The sequence below is a fragment of the Lathamus discolor genome, unplaced genomic scaffold, assembly GCF_037157495.1.
Source record: "Lathamus discolor isolate bLatDis1 unplaced genomic scaffold, bLatDis1.hap1 Scaffold_51, whole genome shotgun sequence".
Lineage (NCBI taxonomy): Eukaryota > Metazoa > Chordata > Aves > Psittaciformes > Psittacidae > Lathamus > Lathamus discolor.
In genome coordinates this window covers 117,155-138,221 of record NW_027069376.1, presented here as the reverse complement: position 1 = coordinate 138,221, position 21,067 = coordinate 117,155, and the positions used below count along the sequence as shown (strand labels likewise).

Sequence of the window (21,067 nt, the reverse complement as noted above, 5' to 3'; positions counted from 1 at the left end):
TAATCTTCCCGCGCCACGCCCAAGATGGCGCCCCGCACAATCACCGCAGTCATTGACCTTCCCAACATGGCGGCGCCGCAGTGACGCGCCCCCGTTGCGTATGACGTCACGGCGAGGGGCGGGGCCGCCTTAAAGGAGGCATGACCTCCGTTAGCGCAGGGGCCGGAGCGGGGCGTGCGGCGGCGGCCGGTGAGGGCCGGGAGGGGGGCATTAACGTTTATGGGGGGGCATTAACGTCCATTGGGGGGCAATTAACGCCCAGGGGGGGCAGAACCGGCCTTAGGGGGGTCCAGAGGGGAGTTTGAGGGTGCAGGACCCGTTAGGGGGCCGTACTGGGGGGGGGTGGGGTGGGGTGGGCAGTGCGGGCCTATGGGGGGCAATAGAGGCCCTGGGGGGGGGGGCAATAACATGGGGGGGGCTATGAGGGGGAGAAGGCAAAACTGTTGAGGGGGGTGATATTTGGGGGGGCAGCTTTACCCACCCCCCCCCCCCCCCCAACTGCCCTGGATTGGGCAATAAGAGCCTGGGGATGGGGCAATAATGGGGGGGGGGAGGCAATAATAGCCCCTTGGGGGGGGCGGTTCTTGCTTTTGGGGGGCGAAGGGGGGGCTGAGGGAGATGGGGGTGATGGGGCAATAGCAGCCATGGGGGGGCAAAACTGGCCTGGGGGCGGTGGGTGTAAACGGGGGGTGGTGATAATGCTCCGTGGGGGGGGGGGGGGGGGGTAGAACAAGCGAGGGGGGTAATAATGGAGGGGGGTGTGATGGTAGCAATGGGGGAGGTAATTGGCACCTATGGGGCTGTTGTCACCCATGGCGGGGCAGTATCCACCCATGGGCGGCTGTTGTCACCTGTGGTGGGGCTGTTGTCACCCATGGGGGGGCTTTTGTCACCTATGGGTGGCTGTTGTCACCCATGGGGGGGTCACCAGGCCCTGGTGCTGTTGCCACCTAACATGGGGTGTCCTTGAGAAGGTGACGGTGGGGAGGACATGACGGTGACACAACCAGGGCTGCTGTGGTGGGTGACAGTGACAGGGTGACACCATGGTGGGTGACAAGGATAGGGTGACACCACTACGGGTGACACGGACTGGGTGACACCATGATGGTTGACAAGGGACAGGGTGACACCGTGGTGGGTGACAAGCACAGGGTGACACCGCTATGGGTGACAGGGACAGGGTGACACCGTGATGGGTGACAGGGTCAGGGTGACACCGTGATGGGTGACGAGGATAGGGTGACACCACTATGGGTGACACGGACAGGGTGACACCTTGATGGGTGACAGGGACAGGGTGACACCACGATGGGGGAGAAGGACAGGGCGACACCACCATGGGTGATAGGAACAGGGTGACACCGTAATGGGTGACAGGGACAGGGTGACACCATGATGGGTGACAGTGACAGGGTGACAGTGTGGTGGGTGACAAGCACAGGGTGACACCACTATGGGTGACACAGACAGGGTGACACCTTGATGGGTGACAGGGACAGGGTGACACCACGATGGGTGACAGTGACAGGGTGACACCGTGGTGGGTGACAAGCACAGGGTGACACCACTATGGGTGACACGGACAGGGAGACACCGTGATGGGTGACAGGGACAGGGTGACACCACGATGGGTGACAGTGACAGGGTGACACCATGGTGGGTGACAAGCACAGGGTGACACCACTATGGGTGACACGGACAGGGTGACACTTTGATGGGTGACAGGGACAGGGTGACACCACGATGGGTGACAGTGACAGGGTGACACCGTGGTGGGTGACAAGCACAGGGTGACACCACTATGGGTGACACAGACAGGGTGACACCATGATGGGTGACAAGGGACAAGGTGACACCGTGGTGGGTGACAGGCACAGGGTGACACCACAGTGTGGTGACAGTAACAGAATGACACCATGATGGGGGAGACGGATAGGGTGACACTGTGATTGATGACAGGGACAGGGTGACACCACCATGGGTGATAGGAACGGGGTGACACCGTAATGGGTGACAGGGACAGGGTGACACCACAGTGGGTGACAGTAACAGGGTGACACTGTGGTGGGTGACAAGCACAGGGTGACACCACTATGGGTGACACGGACAGGGTGATGCCATGATGGGTGACAGGGACAGGGTGACACCGTGGTGGGTGACAAGCACAGGGTGACACCACTATGGGTGACACAGACAGGGTGACACCATGATGGGTGACAAGGGACAGGGTGACACCGTGGTGGGTGACAGGCACAGGGTGACACCACAGTGTGGTGACAGTAACAGAATGACACCATGATGGGGGAGACGGATAGGTTGACACTGTGATTGATGACAGGGACAGGGTGACACCACCATGGGTGATAGGAACGGGGTGACACCGTAATGGGTGACAGGGACAGGGTGACACCACAGTGGGTGACAGTAACAGGGTGACACTGTGGTGGGTGACAAGCACAGGGTGACACCACTATGGGTGACACGGACAGGGTGATGCCATGATGGGTGACAGGGACAGGGTGACACCGTGGTGGATGACAAGCACAGGGTGGCACCACTATGGGTGACACGGACTGGGTGACACCGTGATGGGTGACAAGGGACAGGGTGACACTGTGATGGGTGACAAGGATAGGGTGACACCACAGTGGGTGACAGTAACAGAATGACACCATGATGGGGGAGAAGGACAGGGTGACACCACCATGGGTGATAGGAACAGGGTGACACCACAGTTGGTGACAGTAACAGGATGACACCGTAATGGGTGACAGGGACAGGGTGACACCACAATGGGTGACAGTGACAGGGTGACACCATGATGGGTGACAAGGGACAGGGTGATGCCACGATGGGTGACAGTGACAGGGTGACACTGCAATGAGTGACAGTGACTGGGTGGCACCACAATGGGTGACAGTAATAGAGTGACACCATGATGGGGGAGAAGGACAGGGTGACACTGTGATTGGTGACAGGGACAGGGTGACACCACCATGGGTGATAGGGACAGGGTGGCACCATGATGCGTGACACCACAATGAGTGACAGTGACTGGGTGACACCGTGATGGGTGACACCACAATGAATGGCACCATTTGGTGGCCCCCATATGGGCTGTCACAGCCACAGTGTTCCTGCCGCCTCTTCCCGTCCCCACCATGGAGAGGACACTGAAGTCCCCTCCTGGCCCCTTGATGTCACCCTTGGGGTCCCTATTGCACCCATCACACAGCAACCTCCAACCAAAGCCCCCCCTCGGTGGGGTTTCACCCATGTGGAGGTGTCCCTTGGGTGTCCCCAACCCGTGGCTGTGGGCTCTTTCTGCAGGTTGGGGCCATGGGGCAGAGCGAGTCGGAGCCGCAGGAGGAGGTGGAGGTAGGAGCTGTCCCCGCCATGGACGCAGGGGGGTGCCAGCCACCCCCATGGGGTGTCACCAGGGTGTCCCTGTGTCCCCGCAGGACAAGTCCGCGATGGCTGCGATGTCCTCGTTCTTCAGTGAGGAGCAGCTCTTCACGGTGAGGAGCCAGTGAGGGGGCACCAGTGTGTCCCCAGGGGGTGGTGGCAGGTCCCCAATGCTGCTGAGCTCCTCTTGTGGGCCCCAAATGTGTCCCCATGTCCCCTAGAGGACAGTGACCCCATCCCCAGTGCTGCTGAGCACCCCTTGAGGGCCCCAAATGTGTCCCCATGTCCCCTAGAGGACAGTGACCCCATCCCCAATGCTGCTGAGCACCCCTTAAAGAATCACTGATGTGTCCCCAAGGGGTGGTGGCAGGTCCCCAATGCTGCTGAGCACCCCTTGAGGGCCCCAAATGTGTCCCCATGTCCCCTAGAGGACAGTGTCCCCATCCTCAATGCTGCTGAGCACCCCTTAAAGGATCACTGATGTGTCCCCAAGGGGTGGTGGCAGGTCCCCAATGCTGCTGAGCTCCCCTTGTGGGGCCCCAAATGTGTCCCCATGTCCCCTAGGGGACAGTGTCCCCATCCCCAGTGCTGCTGAGCACCCCTTGAGGGGCCCCAAATGTGTCCCCATGTCCCCTAGGGGACAGTGTCCCCATCCCCAGTGGTCTTCATCACTCCTTGAGGGGACACCAACTTGCTCCTAGGAGACAATGGCCTTGTCCCCAGTGCTATTCAGCGCCCTCAGGTGACACAAACATGTCCCATGGGGATGGTGGCAGGGCCCTAATGCTGCTGAGCACCCCCTGAGGGGACACGAATGTGTCCCCGTGTCCCTGAAGGGCAATGTTCTAGCCCCCAATGGCTGTGTCACCGCAGTGGCAGTGCCACCAATCACCCCCCGCCTTGTCCCCATGCCCTTGGGGACCCCCCTGTCCCTCTGCAGGTGCTGGAAGCCTTCCTGACCTTGACCTTCTTCGCTGCCATGACCGTAGCCGCTTTGGTCCTGCTGCGCCGCCTGCGCCTGAAGAGTGAGTGTCCCCCATGGCGGCCTTGGGGACAGGGAGGTGACAGCGTCCCCATTGCCCTGTCCCCACCGTGGCAGCCTTGGGGACAGGGAGGTGACAGCATCCCCATTGCCCCGTCCCCATTGCCCCATCCCCATTGGGGACAGGGAGGTGACAGCGTCCCCATTGCCCCGTCCCCATTGGGGACAGGGAGGTGACAGCGTCCCCATTGCCCCGTCCCCATTGGGGACAGGGAGGTGACAGCGTCCCCATTGCCCCGTCCCCACTGGGGACAGGGAGGTGACAGCGTCCCCATTGCCCCGTCCCCACTGGGGACAGGGAGGTGACAGCGTCCCCATTGCCCCGTCCCCATCAGTGTCCCCAGGAGCCGTGGAGCAGGAGTCCCCGCGGTACCGCTTCCGCAAGCGGGACAAGATGCTCTTCTACGGCCGCAAGATCATGCGCAAGGTGACACCGAGGTGACCACGAAGTTGGGGGGGGGGGTGCTGGTGGCTTCCTGGTGTCCCCATTGAGCGCCACCTCCACGTCCCCAACCTCAGGTGTCCCAATCCACGTCGTCCCTGATGGACACCACCATCTCCAGCGCCTCGCGCCCGCGCATGAAGAGGAGGCTGAGGATGTTCAACCTGGCCAGGAAGTGAGGAGCCCCCCCCGGCGCCGCGGGATGGGGACACCAAAGGGGACAGCCCGCAGTGACCTGGTGCCTCCTCCGTGTGCCCAAGGTTCCTGCACATGCAGAAGGAGCTGCCGAAGCTGCAGATGAAGGAGCCGTCGCCGGTGCTGCTGGAGGCCGACCTGGGCGAGTTCGACACCGGCAGCTCCCACCTGCCCTCCGAGGTGCTCTTCATGCTCAAGAACGTGCGGTGAGGAGCAGGAGAAGGGGAGCCAGGGGGAGCCGGGGGCAGGCATGGGGTCAGGAGCAGGATCCAGCCGTGGGGTCAGGAGCAGGAGCCAGGGGGAGCAGGAGCCAGCCATGGGGTCAGGAGCAGGATCCAGCCATGGGGTCAGGAGCAGGATCCAGCCATGGGGTCAGGAACAGGATCTGAAGGGCTTCAGGATCGATCCCTGTGGATCAAGATCCATCCCTGCAGTCAGCAGCAGGATCCAGGGGGACCAGGATCCAGCCCTTGTGGTCAGGATCCAACCCTGGGATCAGGATCCATCCCTGAGGGTCAGGATCCGTTGCTATGGGTCAGGATTAGGATCCAGGGGTCAGTATCCATCCCTTTGGATCAGGATCAGGATCCATCCCTGGGGTCAGGAGCAGGATCCGAGAGGACCAGGATCCAGCCTCTGGGGTCAGGATCCAGCCGTGGGGTCAGGATCCAGCCCTGAGGGTCAGGATCCATTGCTGTGGGTCAGGATTAGGGTCCAGGAGGACCAGGATCCATCCTTGGGGTCAGGATCCATTCTTGATCCATCCCTGAGGTCAGGATTAGGGTCCAGGAGGACCAGGATCCATCCCTGGGGTCAGGATCAGGATCCAGGGCTCAGGATCCAATCCCTTTGCATGGGGACGGGCTGGACCACTTCCCTGGAGGATGCTCTTCCCTTCTGCATCCCCATCGCTGTGGTGGCTCCAGGGGACCAGGGCAGCTCCTGGTGGGCTCCGTGGCACCTCTTGTCCCCATCCTTGTCCCCGCAGGGTGCTGGGTCACTTTGAGAAGCCCTTGTTCCTGGAGCTCTGCAAGCACATGGTGTTCCAGCAGTGCCATCAAGGGGAATACGTCTTCCGGCCGGGACAAGCCGACTCCAGCATCTACGTGCTGCAGGATGGGAAACTGGAGCTGATCCTCACTGAACCGGTGTGGATGGGGACAGCCAGGAGGTGGCACAGGGAGGGAGGGATGGGGACACCCAGGGGAAAGGGAGGTGGCGAACGGATGGATGATGGATGGATGATGGATGACGGATGGATGGATGGATGGATAAATAATGGATGGATGATGGATGGATGATGATGGATGGATGGATGGATAAATAATGGATGGATGGGTGGAGGATGGATGGATGGAGGGATGATAGATGGATGGATGGATGGATAAATAATGGATGGATGATGGATGGATGGATGGAGTGATGGATAGATGGATGAATGGATGGATGGATGAATGGATGGATGATGGATAGATGGATGGATGATGGATGGAGGGGTGGATGGATAGATGGGGACACCAAGGGCACGGAGATGGGAAGAGCAAAGGGAGTTTGTGCCGTGCAGGATGGGAAGGAGACGGTGATGAAGGAGGTGTTCCCTGGGGACAGCGTGCACAGCCTGCTCAGCATCGTTGATGTCCTCACGGTACCGGCGCCATTGGTGTTCCCAAGTCCCCTAAACCTGGTCATGGCCATCCCCAAACCCCCTAAGCTTGGTTGGAGCCATCCCCAAGCCCTCTAAGCTTGATCATGGTTGTCCCCAAGCCCCCTAAACCTGGTTGTGACCATCCCCAAGCCTCCTGAGCTTGATGGTGGTTGACTCCAAGTCCCTCCAACCTGATCATAGATGTCCCCAGACCTTCTCAGCCCAACCATGGCCATCCCCAAGCCCAACCAGCCAAAACCCTGGTGCCACCAGTGAGCTTTGCCAGCCCCCTACTGCCACCATCCCTCTTCCATGGCTGAGATGGACCTCCATCTGTCACCTAGGGCCACCAACGTCCATACAAGACAGTGAGCGCCCGGGCGGCAGCAAACTCCACCATCCTCCGGTTGCCAGTTGAAGCTTTCTCAGCCATCTTTGAGAACTACCCCGAGAGCTTGGTGCGGATGGTGCAGGTGGGTCTGGCTTGGTGGGACCCCCATGGGGTTGTCCCCTTGGGGTGCCACGAGACCACCGATGGCTTCCTCCACCCGCTGTAGATCATCATGGTGCGCCTGCAGCGAGTCACCTTCTTGGCTTTGCACAACTACCTTGGCTTGACCAATGAGCTCTTCAGCCACGTGAGTTCCTGCTCCACACGGGATGGCTCCGGACAACCCCAACCCTCCCCATGCCCCCCGTTGTAGGCCACGCAACCACCAAAGCTCTTCCTACAGCCCAGCCACGCCGCCCGCACCAGCCCCGTCCGCCACGGCAAGCGCGGCCTCGGCCACGCGGATGAGGGCCGGGAGCCAGGTAGGAGCTGGGAATGGGGCCCTGGAACCTCTCCCCATGGTGGTACCACCACGATGCGGGGCTCTGCTGCTCATCCTTGGGGGGGGTTCTCATCCAGCAGCTGAGCCCCTGAAAGCCGGAGGCCCAGAGCCCCCCAAGCCAACCATGAGCCGCTGCATCTCCATGCCCGTGGACATTGCTGGTGGGTCAGAGGCTGGGGGAAGGAACTAGAGGGGTCCCAAGGTCATGTAGGGCCACCAGAGTTGTGGACCTCTTCCAAGCTCAAGTGGCCACCACCCCAGAGCATTCTCCTACCCCATGTTCCCCCATCTCCCACCCTTGTGCACCCCATCCCGCATCTCCCACCCTTGTGCACCCCATCCTGCATCTCCCACCCTTGTGCACCCCCATCCTTTATCTCCCACCCTTGTGCACCCCCATCCTGCATCTCCCACCCTTGTGCACCCCATCCTGCATCTCCCACCCTTGTGCACCCCTATCCTTTATCTCCCACCCTTGTGCACCCCATCCCGCATCTCCCACCCTTGTGCACCCCATCCCGCATCTCCCACCCTTGTGCACCCCATCCCGCATCTCCCACCCTTGTGCACCCCCATCCCCCATCTCCCACCCTTGTGCACCCCCATCCCGCATCTCCCACCCTTGTGCACCCCCATCCCCCATCTCCCACCCTTGTGCACCCCCATCCTGCATCTCCCACCCTTGTGCACCCCCATCCTTTATCTCCCACCCTTGTGCACCCCATCCCGCATCCCCCACCCTTGTGCACCCCCATCCTGCGTTCCCCATCCAACCCCCTTGTCTTGGTCCCTGGTGACCCCACCTTCACCCATCGCAGGTATCCAGAAGGGTCCTCGCTCTGACTTTGACCTGGCCTACGAGCGCGGGCGCATCTCGGTGTCGCTGCAGGAGGACAGGACCAGCGCCTTTCCCACCTTCTCCCGGGTAAAGAGGGTTGGGATAATGGAGGAGCATCCGGTTGGAAGCTCGTGGTCAATGAGGTTTTCCAGGAGTTGGTAGTTCAGGGTTGTCTTGACCTTGTTTCTCAATGGCAGGGATGAAGGGATGGGAGATACGGAACTGGGCGTGGACGTACAGAGTTGGGGATGGAGATACGGAATTGGGGATGGAGATACGGAATTGGGGATGGAGATACGGAGCTGGAGATGGAGATATGGAATTGGGGATGGAAACACAGAGCTGGAGATGGAGATATGGAATTGGGGATGGCGATACGAAGCTGGGGATGGAGATACAGAATTGGGGATGGAGATACGGAATTGAGGATGGAGATACGGAGCTGGAGATGGCGATATGGAATTGGGGATGGAGATACGAAGCTGGAGATGGAGATACAGAGTTGGGAGTGCAGCCGATCCATCCCTGGTCAGGATCAGGATCCAAGGGGATCTGGAGACACTCCAAACCCACCGTGGCCACGTTCCTGTGTAACCTGCTGGAGGTGGCCCTGCCTTGGCCCCCCAGATGATCTCCAGAGGTCCCTTCCAATCCTAATGATTGTGTCCACCCAAATCCTTCACCAGCCCCACCAGGGTGAGCAGGGATGGTGATGGACCTGTCCCATCTCCCCCACAGTCCATCTCCCATGAGCCTAAGGAGCGCAAGGCGGTGACGCTGGAGGAGCTACCATCTGGTATCTACCGCTACAGCTATGGCAGGGATGAGCCCACCCCTATGAACACTCCCGCTGGACCATACCAAGGCAGCCAGAGCAGCACCATCTTGGAGACTGCCAAGCAAGAGCTGGGCAAGCTCATGAAGTTGGAGGTGAGAGCAGAAACAGCTCCTCTGGGGCTTTGTGGTGGTCCCCAGTGGCTTCATGCTGGTCCTCATCACTTCATGTTGTCCCCTCTTGCTTTGTAGTGGTTCATGTTGCTTCATGGTGGGTTCTTGTGGTCTTGTGGTGGGTCTTCATCACTTTGTGGTGGCTCCAATCATCTCATGGTGGATCCCCATCACTTCATGGTGGTCCCCCATCTCTTTGGGATGGCCCTCTGTCACTTTGTGGTTGTCCCCATTGCCCTCCTGTCTCCTCATTGTGGTCCCCATCTCCTCGTGGTGGTCCTCAGTCACTTTGTGGTGGGTTGCCATCTCCTCACGGTGGTCCCCGTGGTGATCCCCATCACCTCATGTGATGCTGTTCTTCCTTCTAGGACCCTTCTCTCCTCGATGACCGTGTCGAGCTCTATCTTGCCAAGGCCGGGGCAGTCATTGCCTGTGAAGGGGAACAGGTTGGTTGGGGTTTTGGAGAGCTGCTCCCATCACCCTTCATCTCCATGGGGTGCTCCTCGTCCTCCTCCTTCCCTATGGGTGACAGGGGGCAGGACTGATCCCCAGAGCCATCTGGAGGGTGCAAAACACCTTGTGAAGAGAACCAGAAGAAAGGCCCCAAGTGATGCTGAGGATCTCAGGTGGCCTCCGATGGTGATGGGGTGACATCTTGGCAGGACGCGAGCCTCTACTTTGTCATATGTGGCTGCCTGCATGTGTACCAGCAGATGATTGACAAGGCAGAACACGTCTTCCTCTTCTTGACCCAACCTGGAGAGATGGTGGGACAACTGGGCGTGCTCACTGGTGAGCCCCTCATCTACACCATCAAGGCCAACCGCGACTGCACCTTCCTCAAGATGTCCAAGATGGACTTCTACGAGTGAGTGGAGGAGCTTTGGGGGCAAAGGGTTGATTCCAAAGGGGTTCTCAAGGTGGCCTCTCTTGGGGGTCCCCCCGACTGCTCTTGGCCCATAGCATCATGCGGGAGCAGCCCAGTGTGGTGCTGACCGTTGCCCACATCGTGGTGGCCCGTATGTCCCCCTTTGTGCGCCAGATGGACTTTGCCATCGACTGGATGGCAGTGGAGGCCGGGCGGGCGCTCTACAGGTGGGTACCAAGGGACGGGTGCCCACCTCGCCTTGGGGAGCACCCAGCACGTTGGTATGGGGCTGAGGTCCTGAGCTCCACACCCTGGTGCTGTCCCCCAGGCAGGGGGACAAGTCGGACTGTACCTACATCGTGCTCAACGGGCGCCTCCGCTCCGTCATCCAGAAGGGCAGCGGCAAGAAGGAGCTCGTTGGGGAGTATGGCCGTGCAGACCTCATCGGGGTGGTGAGAGCCGTGGCAGGGCCGCGGGGTGGACACCACGGATGTCTGGATGGCGCATCATGGCCACGTGTCTTCTACTGCAGGTGGAAGCCCTCACCCGGCAGCCTCGTGCCACCACGGTCCATGCGGTGCGGGACTCGGAGCTGGCCAAGCTGCCTGAGGGCACCTTGAACAACATCAAGCGCAGATACCCCCAGGTACCTCCAGATCTTCCATCCTGGGGTCTTCACCTATGGAAGGACAATGTCCCTGTGTCCCTTCCAGCCAGTAGAGGCCCTCAATGGGTGTCCCTCTCTGAGGTGGTGGTGGTGGCACCCAAAAAGGCACATGGGACACTGGTTTGGGGTCCAGCTTAGGAAGCCCTGCCAGGTCTGATGATGCCATCCCCATCCTGGTCCCTGCAGGTCGTCACCCGCCTCATCCACCTCCTGAGCCAGAAGATCTTGGGAAACCTGCAGCAGCTCCGCGCGCCCTTTGCAAGTAGGTCCTAAAGGGAATGGGGACAACAAGGTGGCTTCTCCAGGGCTGGTGGCCATCACCAGAGCAGCGCATGGGAGGTGTCTACCTCCCTATGGTCCTGTCCGTGCAGGCTCTGGCTTGGGCATGGCCTCCAGTTCGGAGCCCATCAACCCCACCAGCAACCTCTCGACGGTGGCGGTGCTGCCGGTGTGTGACAGTGTCCCTGCCGTGGCCTTCTCGCTGGAGCTCAAGCACGCTCTTGATGCCATCGGTGAGTGCCAGTGCAGTGGTGACCACAGCATGGGGGTCACCACAGTCGCATAGCACAATGATGACCATGGCTTGATGGTGACCACAACCCCATGGCAACGATGATGACCACAGCATGGTGGTGACCATGGCATGATGGTGACCACAACCTCATGGCAACAATGATGACCACAGCATGCTGGTGACCACAATCGCATAGCACACTGATGACTATGGCATGATGATGACCACGGCATGGTGGTGACCACAGTCGCATAGCACAATGATGACCATGGCATGATGGTGACCACAACCCCATGGCAATGATGGTGACCACAGCATGGTGGTGACCACAACCCCATGGCAATGATGGTGACCACAGCATGGTGGTGACCACAACCCCATGGCAATGATGGTGACCACAGCATGGTTGAGACCACAGCTCCATGGCATGGTAGCTGTCATGACCTGATGACCACAACCCTATGGGCATGATGGTGACCACAGCATGGTTGTGACCTCAACCCCATGGCAGCAATGATGACCACAGCATGGTGGTGACCACAACCCCATGGCATGGTACCATCCATGACCTGGTGAGCACAGCCTCACAGCATGATGGTGACCACAGCATGGTTGCGACCACAGCCCCATGGCATGATGATGACCACATCATAGTGGTGACCACAGCATGTTGGTGACCACAACCCCGTGGCATGGTAGCAACCATGACCTGGTGACCACAGCCCCATGGCATAATGATGACTGCAGCATGGTGGTTACCACAACCCCGTGGCATGGTACCACCCATGATCTGGTGCCCGCAGCCCCATGGCACAATGGTGACCATGTCCCACCTCTTCCAGGTCCCACTTTGCTCCTCACCAGCGACGTCCTCCGCATCAACCTCGGCTACTTGGCGCTGGACAGGTAACTCCCATTGGGAGGACCATCAGCAGCGACCCACCACCACCGTGCCACCAGCTGAAACCCCCATCTTGGCAGCATCCAGGAGTACCGCCTCTCGGGGTGGTTGGCGCAGCAGGAGGACAGCCACCGCATCGTCCTCTACCTGACCGACTCCACCTTGACCTCCTGGACCGTGCGGTGCATCCGTCAGGCCGACTGCATCCTCATCGTAGGGATGGGCGACCAAGAGCCAATGGTGGGAAAGGTGAGGTTGAGGAGGTAGGAGGTGGTGGTGGGACACCGCATGCGGTGGGTGGCTGATGGCTTCTACAGCTGGAGCAGACGCTGGAGAGCACGGCAGTGCGGGCACTGAAGCAGTTGGTTCTCCTGCACCGCGAGGGTGGTCCCGGCCCTTCTCGCACCGTTGAGTGGCTCAACATGCGCAGTTGGTGCTCGGGTCACCTCCACATCAGGTGTCCCAAGCACATCTTCACGCGACGGAACCCGGCCAGGCTGGTACGTGCGTGTGGCCCAGAGGTGGCCTTGGTGGTCCGCCTCTCTCAGCGGCACCCAATGGCCATCGCATCCACAGCAGGAGACATATGAGAAGTTGTATAAGAAGAAGGCCGACATCCACAGCGACTTCTCCCGCCTGGCACGGGTCCTCACCGGCAACACCATCGCCCTCGTCCTGGGTGGCGGCGGAGCCAGGTTGGTGCCACACCAAGGATGGGACTCGGTGGGGTGCGGAGGTCCCCGTCTCATCCATCCTGCTCTTTACCCAGGGGCTGCGCCCACATCGGGGTGATCAAGGCGATGGAGGAGTCGGGGATCCCCATTGACATGGTTGGTGGCACCTCCATCGGTGCCTTCATCGGGGCGCTCTACGCCGAGGAGCGCTGCGCCGACAGCACCAGGCAGCGGGCGCGGGAGTGGGCCAAGGTGGGTGCCAGGGCATGGCCCCACCACAGAGAAGGATCTTCCTGCCGGGGGGAGTGTCTCCTTCCTCCTCTTCCTCTTCCTCTTCTTGTGGCTCTTTCTTCCTCTTCCTCCTCCTTATTCTAACTCCGTCTCTTCCTCCTTCTCCTCCTCTACCTTGCTCTTCTTCTTCTCCTCTCCTTATTCTTCCTCCTCCTCCTTTTCTTCTTACTCTTCTTTCTCCCTCCTCCTTCTTTCCTCTTTCCTTTCTCCTTCCCTTCTCCTTCTTCCTCATCCTTTTCTCCTCCTGCTTTTCTTCTCCTTCTCCTTCTTTCCTCCTTCCTCATTCTTCACTTGTTCTTCCCTTGTTCTCCTCCTTCTTTCTTCTCCTTCTCCTTCTCTCTTCCTCCTCTCCTCGTCCTTTATCCTTTCATTTTCTCCTTTGTTCTTCTTTCTCCCCTTTTTCTCCCTTCTCTCCTCCTCCTCCTCCTTTTCTCCTCCTTCTTTTCTCCTCCTCGTTCTTTCTTCTTCTTTCTCCTTTTTCTTTCTCTTTCTCCTCCTCTCTTCCTCCTTCTCTTCTCCTCCTCCTTCTTTCTCCTCCTTGTTTCTGTCTCCACCTTCTCCTTTCTTCTCTCTTCTTCCTTCTTTCCTCCTCTGTCTCTCTCCCTTCTCTCTTCCCTCCTCCTCCTCCTCCTCCAGTGCATGAACTCAGTGTTTGCGACCATCCTGGACCTCACCTACCCCATCACCTCCATGTTTTCGGGCTCAGCCTTCAACGACAGCATCAACAAGGTTTTCCAGGACAAGCAGATCGAGGTGGGTCACCCCCCCCCCCCCCCCACCACCACGGTGAGGGTCCCGGGCAGCTCCTCACCCACCCCACAGTGTCCCCACGGTGTCACCCACCCCATCTTGTCCCCATAGGATCTGTGGCTGCCTTACTTCAACGTCACAACCGACATCACGGCCTCCGCCATGCGGGTGCACACAGATGGTAAGGGCTCCATGGAGAAGTTCTCTGGTGCTACCACAGCCCCCTTTGTGGGGACCTTCCTCACCAGCACCCCAAAACGTGTCGCTGCTGCATGGGGGAAGGTTTGCCATGTCCCAGGGAGAAGACGCAACCTGGTCCAGCCAGGAAGGGGCTTGGAGGGCTCATGGTGAGCCCAGGCAGTGGTGGCTTCCCATAGAATCTATCAGGTTGGAGAAGACCTTTAAGCATCCTCAAGCCCAACCTGGTCACCACAACCCCCCCACCCCAGGCCCAGCTCCCAGTGGGAGTCTGCCTGTGCCTGGTGGGGTTGGGAGCAGAAGTGGGGGGTGAAGCTTCACCCTGACACCTCGAGCATGTGCGTGTCTCCTCTAACATAGCTGCTCACCACTAACCCCATAACCCACGCTCACAGCATGGGCAGCACGGGCATGATGTGGTGGTGGTGGGGTCAATGGGGTGGTGGTGGAGTCAATGGGGTGGTGGGGATGATGTTGGGGTGGTGGTGGAGTCAATGTGATGGGGATGATGTGGTGATGGGGATGATGTGGTGGTGATGGGGATGATGTGGTGGTGATGGGGATGATGTGGTGGTGATGGAGATGATGTGGTGGTGATGGAGATGATGTGGTGGTGATGGAGATGATGTGGTGGTGATGAAGATGATGTGGTGTTGATGGAGATGATGTGGTGGTGATAAGGATGATGTGGTGGTGGGGATGATGTGGTGGTGATGGAGATGATGTGTTGATGGGGATGATGTGGTGGTGGTTGGGATGATGTGGTGGTGGGGATGATGTGGTGGTGGGGACATCGCGGTGGTGGTGGGACGCGGTGGTGGTGGGACACGGTGGTGGCTGCCCCTCTTCCTTGCCTGGTGTTGGAGCTCACCTGGGACATTGAGCCATCCACAAAGCTGCCTGTGGTGGCTTCCCAAAGCAGCCTTGCTCTTGCTCTGCCTGTTCCTCTGGCTTCTAATGCCAACTAATCCCTGCTCACCACCCCTAACCAGCATCTCTGTCCTTCCCTCATCCTGGCTGGCTTGGTTCTGGGGCTCCAAACCTCCTTGGTCACCTACTGCTGGGGCCTCCATGGCCATGACCATGTCCTCTCCCTCCGGCAGGCAGCCTTTGGCGCTACGTCCGAGCCAGTACCTCTTATACCCCCTACCTGCCTCCTCTCTGCGACCCCAAGGACAGCCACTGGCTCGTGGATGGCTGCTATGTTAACAATGTCCCAGGTCAGCATCTCCCTCACCAGGACCACCAACCCCTCCAAGAACCCACATCCCAAACCCACGTCCCATCCCAAGTTGAGCTTTACCAACAGCCAAGGTCAAGGACGCGCAATGGGGTTCCTCTACCACCCATGGGTGCCCCCATGGGGTGTAGACGTCCCCGGGCAGGGGCGAGGGGCAGCCCCAAGGAGGGGTCTCCGTTAGGTTGTGCTCACTGGGTTTGTTCCTGCTGGCGTAGGCTCGCTCTGGCGCTACGTGCGAGCCAGCATGACCCTTTCTGGGTACCTGCCACCACTCTGTGACCCCAAGGATGGCAACTTACTGATGGATGGTGGTTACATCAACAACCTGCCAGGCAAGTAGCAGCTCCACACCATCACCGTCACCCTGGTCTGGCCTTGGAGGTGGTGGCGAGTGGTTGGGTGGGGGCTACGTGGCCACCATGAGGTGGGTTCTCAATGGTTGGAGATGGTGAGGTTGGAGTTGGGACATCTGGCTTGGTTTTGCATCTTCTTGGTGGTTTCATTGTTGGCGTCTTCATGTGCCTCCATCTGGCAGCATCTCTTGGTGTGCTCCACAGGGAATCGTGGAATGGGTTGGGCTGGAAGGGACCTTGAAGCTCATCCAGTTCCCTGGGCAGGGACCCCTTCCACTGGAGCAGCTTGCTCCAAGCCCCTGTGTCCAACCTGGCCTTGAGCACTGCCAGGGATGGGGCAGCCACAGCTTCTCTGGGCACCCTGTGCCGGTGTCCCACCACCTTTCATCTTGCATCATCTCCTGGTGTCCTCCCTATCTGGTGGCTTCTCATCCTCATGCTTCTTCACACACAAGACGCAGGCCTTCTTCTTGCAGCATCCTTGGTATCCTCAGCACTTCCAGAGCATCCTCATGCTCCTTCGATGCCAACCACCTGCATCATCCTCCTCTTGGCATTGAGTGTTCTCTGAGGGCATCTCTGTTCTCCTGCAGGCCACCTCCCTCCATCCTGCACCAGCTTCAGTGCTCTCAGCACCGGGTGTCCTCCTGGGGCACCTTCATGCTCCATCACGTGCAAAGTCACCTTTGTTCATCTCTCATTGTCCTCTCGTGATGGTCTCAGCTCCTCCTTCACCTTCAAGACACCTCCATGTATTTTCTACCAGCCCCTGGTGTCCTTGGCACCGGGTGCCCTCCCAGGACATTGTCATCGTCCTTCACATGCAAGTGACCTTCATCCATCCTGCACCATGTCTTGGTGTCTTTGGTTAAAGCCACCTTCCTCCATCCGGCATCATTGTCTTTTAATGGCCTCAGCACCTTCATCTCCCTTCGTATCCAGTTGACCTCCTTCCGTCTTGAATCATCATCTCTTGATGGCCTCAGCACCGGGCATCCTCTTAGAGCATCTTCAACCTCTTCCATATTTAAACCACCTCCATCCACCTCCCATCAGCTCTGTGGTGATGCAAACCACCCTCCTTCACGTCCCATCGTCACCTCTTGATGTCCTCAGCACCAGGCCTCCTCCTGCAGCATCTCCAACCTCCTCCATGTTCAAGCCATCTGCATCCACCTCCCATCATCTCCTGATGTCCTCCTGGGGCACCTCCATGCTCCTTCGCATCCCACCACAGACACTGCCGCTTGCCTGTTTCCTCTCTTTGCCCCGTCACCACTGTTCATCGGCACGTCCTACCAATGGGCTCCTACCATCACCTCTGGCACCCAATGGGACACTACATGTCCCACCACAAGCCTCAGCGTGGCTTTGGCTTCCTGGACCATCCCTGCTCCATTCATGGCACCAGCTCTCACCATGGGCTCAGAGCAGGGCTTGGCCATGATGCCGTTGGCCCAGCTTCTTCTCTTCTACACGCAGCCGACATCGCCCGCAGCATGGGGGCCAAGACTGTGGTGGCCATCGACGTGGGCAGCCAGGACGAGACGGACCTGTGCAACTATGGGGACACTTTGTCGGGCTGGTGGCTCCTCTGGAAGCGCCTCAACCCCTGGGCTGAGAAGGTCAAGGTGAGGATGGGTGGAAGGGTCATGGTGAGGATGGGTGGAAGGGTCAAGGTGGGGTTGGATGGAAGGGTCAAGGTGAGGATGGGTGGAAGGGTCAAGGTGAGGATGGATGGAAGGGTCAAGGTGGGGTTGGATGGAAGGGTCAAGGTGAGGATGGGTGGAAGGGTCAAGGTGAGGATGGATGGAAGGGTCAAGGTGAGGATGGGTGGAAGGGTCAAGGTGAGGATGGGTGGAAGGGTCAAGGTGGGGTTGGATGGAAGAGTCAAGGTGAGGCCCAGGGGATGCTGGTGAGATGATGCTGAGCTCCTCACCCTTGTAGGTGCCCGACATGGCCGAGATCCAGTCCCGTCTGGCCTATGTGTCCTGCGTGCGGCAGCTCGAGGTGGTGAAGTCCAGCTCCTATTGCCAGTACATCCGGCCCCCCATCGACAGCTTCAAGACCATGGACTTTGGCAAGTTCGATGAGATCTATGTGAGTTGGGGGGGGAGAAAATCACCGGGGTGGCCTGGACCAGCTTCAGGTCATCAATGGGGTGCTCCAAGCCATGGGTTGGGGTTCTTCAGCCATCAGTTGGGTGCCCTGGGCAATCCGTTGGGTGTCCTTGGCCATCAGTTGGGTGTCCTAGACCATCATTTGGGAGTCTGGGCCATCAGTTAAGTGTCCTTGGCCATCAGTTGGGTGCCCTGGGCAATCAGTTGGGTGCCCAGACCATCAATTGGGTGTCCTGGGCCATCAGCTGGGTGCCCTGGCAATCAGTTGGGTGCCCAGACCATCAGTTGGGTGCCCTGGGCCATTAAGTTGGGTGTCCTGGGCCATCAGTTGGGTGTCCTAGACCATCATTTGGCTGTCTTGGGCCATTGGTTGGGTGTCTTTGGCCATCATTTGTGTGCCTGGACCATCATTTGTGTGTCCTTGCCCATCAGTTGGGTGTCCTCGACCATCATTTGGGTGTCCTTGGCCATCAGTTGGGTGTCCTCGACCATCATTTGGGTGTCCTTGGCTACCAGTTGGGTGTCCTGGGCTGTCCTTTGGGGTTCTCCAGCTGCTGTGGCCGCCCCCCTGCAGGAAGTTGGGTACCACCATGGCAAGATGGTCTTCGACCACTGGAGCCAGGACGACATCATTGAGAAGATGGTGAAGGACCGGCGATGGGCCGACTTCTGCGACATCGAGCGCGTGGACGTGAGCATGGGGGGGACACCAGCTCCTGGGGGGTAGTGGCACCTTGGGGACACCCTGGACCTGGCACCTTGGCTTTAAGGGGTTTCCCTTCTGGTCCCTCCCCAGCGTCTTTCTGTCCCCTTGGTCCATCGCAGGTCCCCTCAGCATCCCGGTCCCCTTGTGGTCCATCCCCATCACCCTCCCCATCATCCTTGTGTCCTCCTCCTGTCACCTTCTCCTCCTCTCCCATGTCCCTCCCTCCTCCACCCTCACACATGGGGGCTCTTTGGGGTCCCTTTGTCCCCCTGTAGGTGCTCAAGACTCACTTCATTGACCTGGCCGAGATGGTGTCCCGCATTGAGCCAGCACAGCCCTGCGCCGAAGGTGAGCTGGGAATGGGGCTCCCCGTCCTGATCCTGATCCCAGTTCCAAACCTGATCCCAATCCCGATCCTGATCCCAATTCCAATCCTCATCCTGATCCCAATCCTGATCCTGATCCCAGTCCCGATCCTGATCCCAGTCCCAATCCCGATCCCAGTCCTGATCCCGATCCCAGTCCTGATCCCGATCCCAATCCTGATCCTTATCCCAGTCCTGATCCCGATCCCAATTCTGATCCTGATTCCAGTCCTGACCCTGACCCCAATCCTGATCCTGTTCCCAGTCCTGATCCCAATCCCGATCTTGTCCCTGATTCCAATCCCGATCCCAGTCCCAATCCCAGTCCAATCCCGATCCCGACCCTCTCCTTGTGCCCCCCCCCAGAGGAATCCGATGACGTCACGGACTATGAGGACGAGGAACTGGACTCCCCCCGGGATGAGCAGGATGCGGCCGCCCCTTCGGAGCAGCCCATCACCGGCGCCGTGGGGGCTGTGAGTGCCATGGGGGGGCCTCAGAATGGGGTGCTCCTGGGTTGGGGGGGTCCTAAGGGTGCCCTGAGCCTGTGCATGGTCCCAAATGGACCCACAGGTGCTGTAGTGTCTTCATCCCATGTCCTCATCCCGTGTCCCCATCCCATGCCCTCATCCTATGTCCTCATCCCGTGTCCCCATCCTGTGTCCCCATCCCATGTCCTCATCCTGTGTCCCCATCCTGTGTCCCCATCCTGTGTCCCCATCCTGTGTCCCCATCCTGTGTCCCCATCCCGTGTCCCCTTCCCGTGTCCCCATCCCGTGTCCCCATCCCGTGTCCCCATCCCGTGTCCCCTTCCCGTGTCCCCATCCCGTGTCCCCATCCCGTCCCCATCCCGTGTCCCCATCCCGTGTCCCCTTCCCGTGTCCCCTTCCCGTGTCCCCATCCCGTGTCCCCATCCCGTGTCCCCATCCTGTCTATTCCCAGAAGGAGGAGGAGAATTCCCTTCGGCACCGCTCGAGCCAGCCCCAGGACCCCTCCGCACCCCAGATGTGACCCCAAAGAGCCCCGGAGCCGCCACTACCTCCCCCCGCAGGGGCCTCCCTGTTCCCATTGCCCCTTCCAGCACTTTCCCATTCATCCCGGTTCATCCCGAAGGGGGGGGGGGGGCACGGGGGGCTCCGGGATCCCCTTTTCCCTCTGTCCTGCACTGTTGCACTGAGCCAAGCCCCTCCCAAGGGGGGGGGGGGGGGGGGGGTTGGTGCTCCCCATGGTCCTGATCCTTTGGTTTTTTTACTCCCTGTTGTTATTTAACACCAAAAGCGGTTGAAAAGTTGCGTTTTTAACCAATTGTTGAGGTTATTAATTAAAAGGGAGCCGTTGGAGCTCAACCTCTGGCTTGGGATTGGGATCCGATGGGGATCGGGATGGGGATCCGGTGGGGGTTGGATTGGGATGCAGTGGGGCTTGAGTTTGGGATCCAGTGGGGCTCAGCCCATGGCTCACATCATCCAGTGGGGCTTGGACTGGGATCCCCTGAGGCTTGGGTTTGGCATCCAATTGGGCCTTGGGATCCAATGGGGATGAGGATGGGGATCCAATGGAGCTCAGGATTGGGATCCAGTGGGGATCAGGATGGGGATCCAGTAGGGCTTGGGTTGGGATCCAGTGGGCCTTGGTTTGGGATGCAATGGGGCTTGGGTTTGGGATCCAGTGGGGCTCACATCATCCAATGGGGCTTGGATTGGGTGGGATCTGATGAGGCTCAGGTTTGCCGTCCAATGGGGCTTGGGATCCAGTGGGGATCAGGATGGGGATCCAGTAGGGCTTGGATTGGGATCCAGTGGAGCTCAGGACTGGGATCCAATGGGGCTTGGTTTGGGATGCAGTGGGGCTTGAGTTTGGGATCCAATGGGGCTCAGCCCATGGCTCACATAATCCAATGGGGCTTGGACTGGGATCCGATGGGGATCAGGTTTGGCATCCAATGGAGCTCAGGATTGGGATCAGTGGGGATCAGGATGGGGATCCAATGGGGCTTGAGTTTGGGATCTAATGGGGCTCAGCCCATGGCTCACATCATCCACTAGGGCTTGGATCCGATGGGGACTGGG

The 21,067-nt window shown here is 59.4% G+C and overlaps 1 protein-coding gene across 10 annotated transcripts; it reads left to right on the top strand.

Annotated features, from left to right (window-relative positions):
- The first annotated feature begins 126 nt into the window (after nucleotides 1-126).
- Nucleotides 127-20,344, top strand: PNPLA6 (patatin like phospholipase domain containing 6). 10 transcript variants are annotated; one of them, XM_065664679.1, is made up of 37 exons: nucleotides 130-189; nucleotides 3,334-3,381; nucleotides 3,465-3,521; nucleotides 4,349-4,433; nucleotides 4,786-4,877; nucleotides 4,970-5,067; nucleotides 5,153-5,293; nucleotides 6,076-6,235; nucleotides 6,652-6,732; nucleotides 7,077-7,205; nucleotides 7,290-7,370; nucleotides 7,467-7,545; nucleotides 7,646-7,726; nucleotides 8,384-8,490; nucleotides 9,142-9,333; nucleotides 9,720-9,797; nucleotides 10,014-10,219; nucleotides 10,315-10,446; nucleotides 10,548-10,671; nucleotides 10,752-10,865; nucleotides 11,073-11,148; nucleotides 11,258-11,398; nucleotides 12,243-12,306; nucleotides 12,382-12,550; nucleotides 12,619-12,801; nucleotides 12,878-12,996; nucleotides 13,071-13,227; nucleotides 13,903-14,019; nucleotides 14,128-14,197; nucleotides 15,318-15,434; nucleotides 15,670-15,786; nucleotides 17,290-17,438; nucleotides 17,755-17,907; nucleotides 18,502-18,618; nucleotides 18,909-18,981; nucleotides 19,365-19,474; nucleotides 19,941-20,344. In XM_065664679.1, exons 2-37 carry the CDS (start codon nucleotides 3,343-3,345, stop codon nucleotides 20,007-20,009), a joined length of 4,077 nt encoding a protein of 1,358 aa, XP_065520751.1. In that variant the 5' UTR covers nucleotides 130-189; nucleotides 3,334-3,342; the 3' UTR covers nucleotides 20,010-20,344. The 10 variants fall into 10 exon arrangements, with proteins under 10 accessions (XP_065520759.1, XP_065520757.1, XP_065520758.1 ...); XM_065664680.1 differs by having other exon boundaries at nucleotides 7,643-7,726; nucleotides 12,881-12,996; XM_065664681.1 differs by having other exon boundaries at nucleotides 7,643-7,726; nucleotides 19,944-20,344.
- The last annotated feature ends 723 nt before the right edge of the window (nucleotides 20,345-21,067 follow it).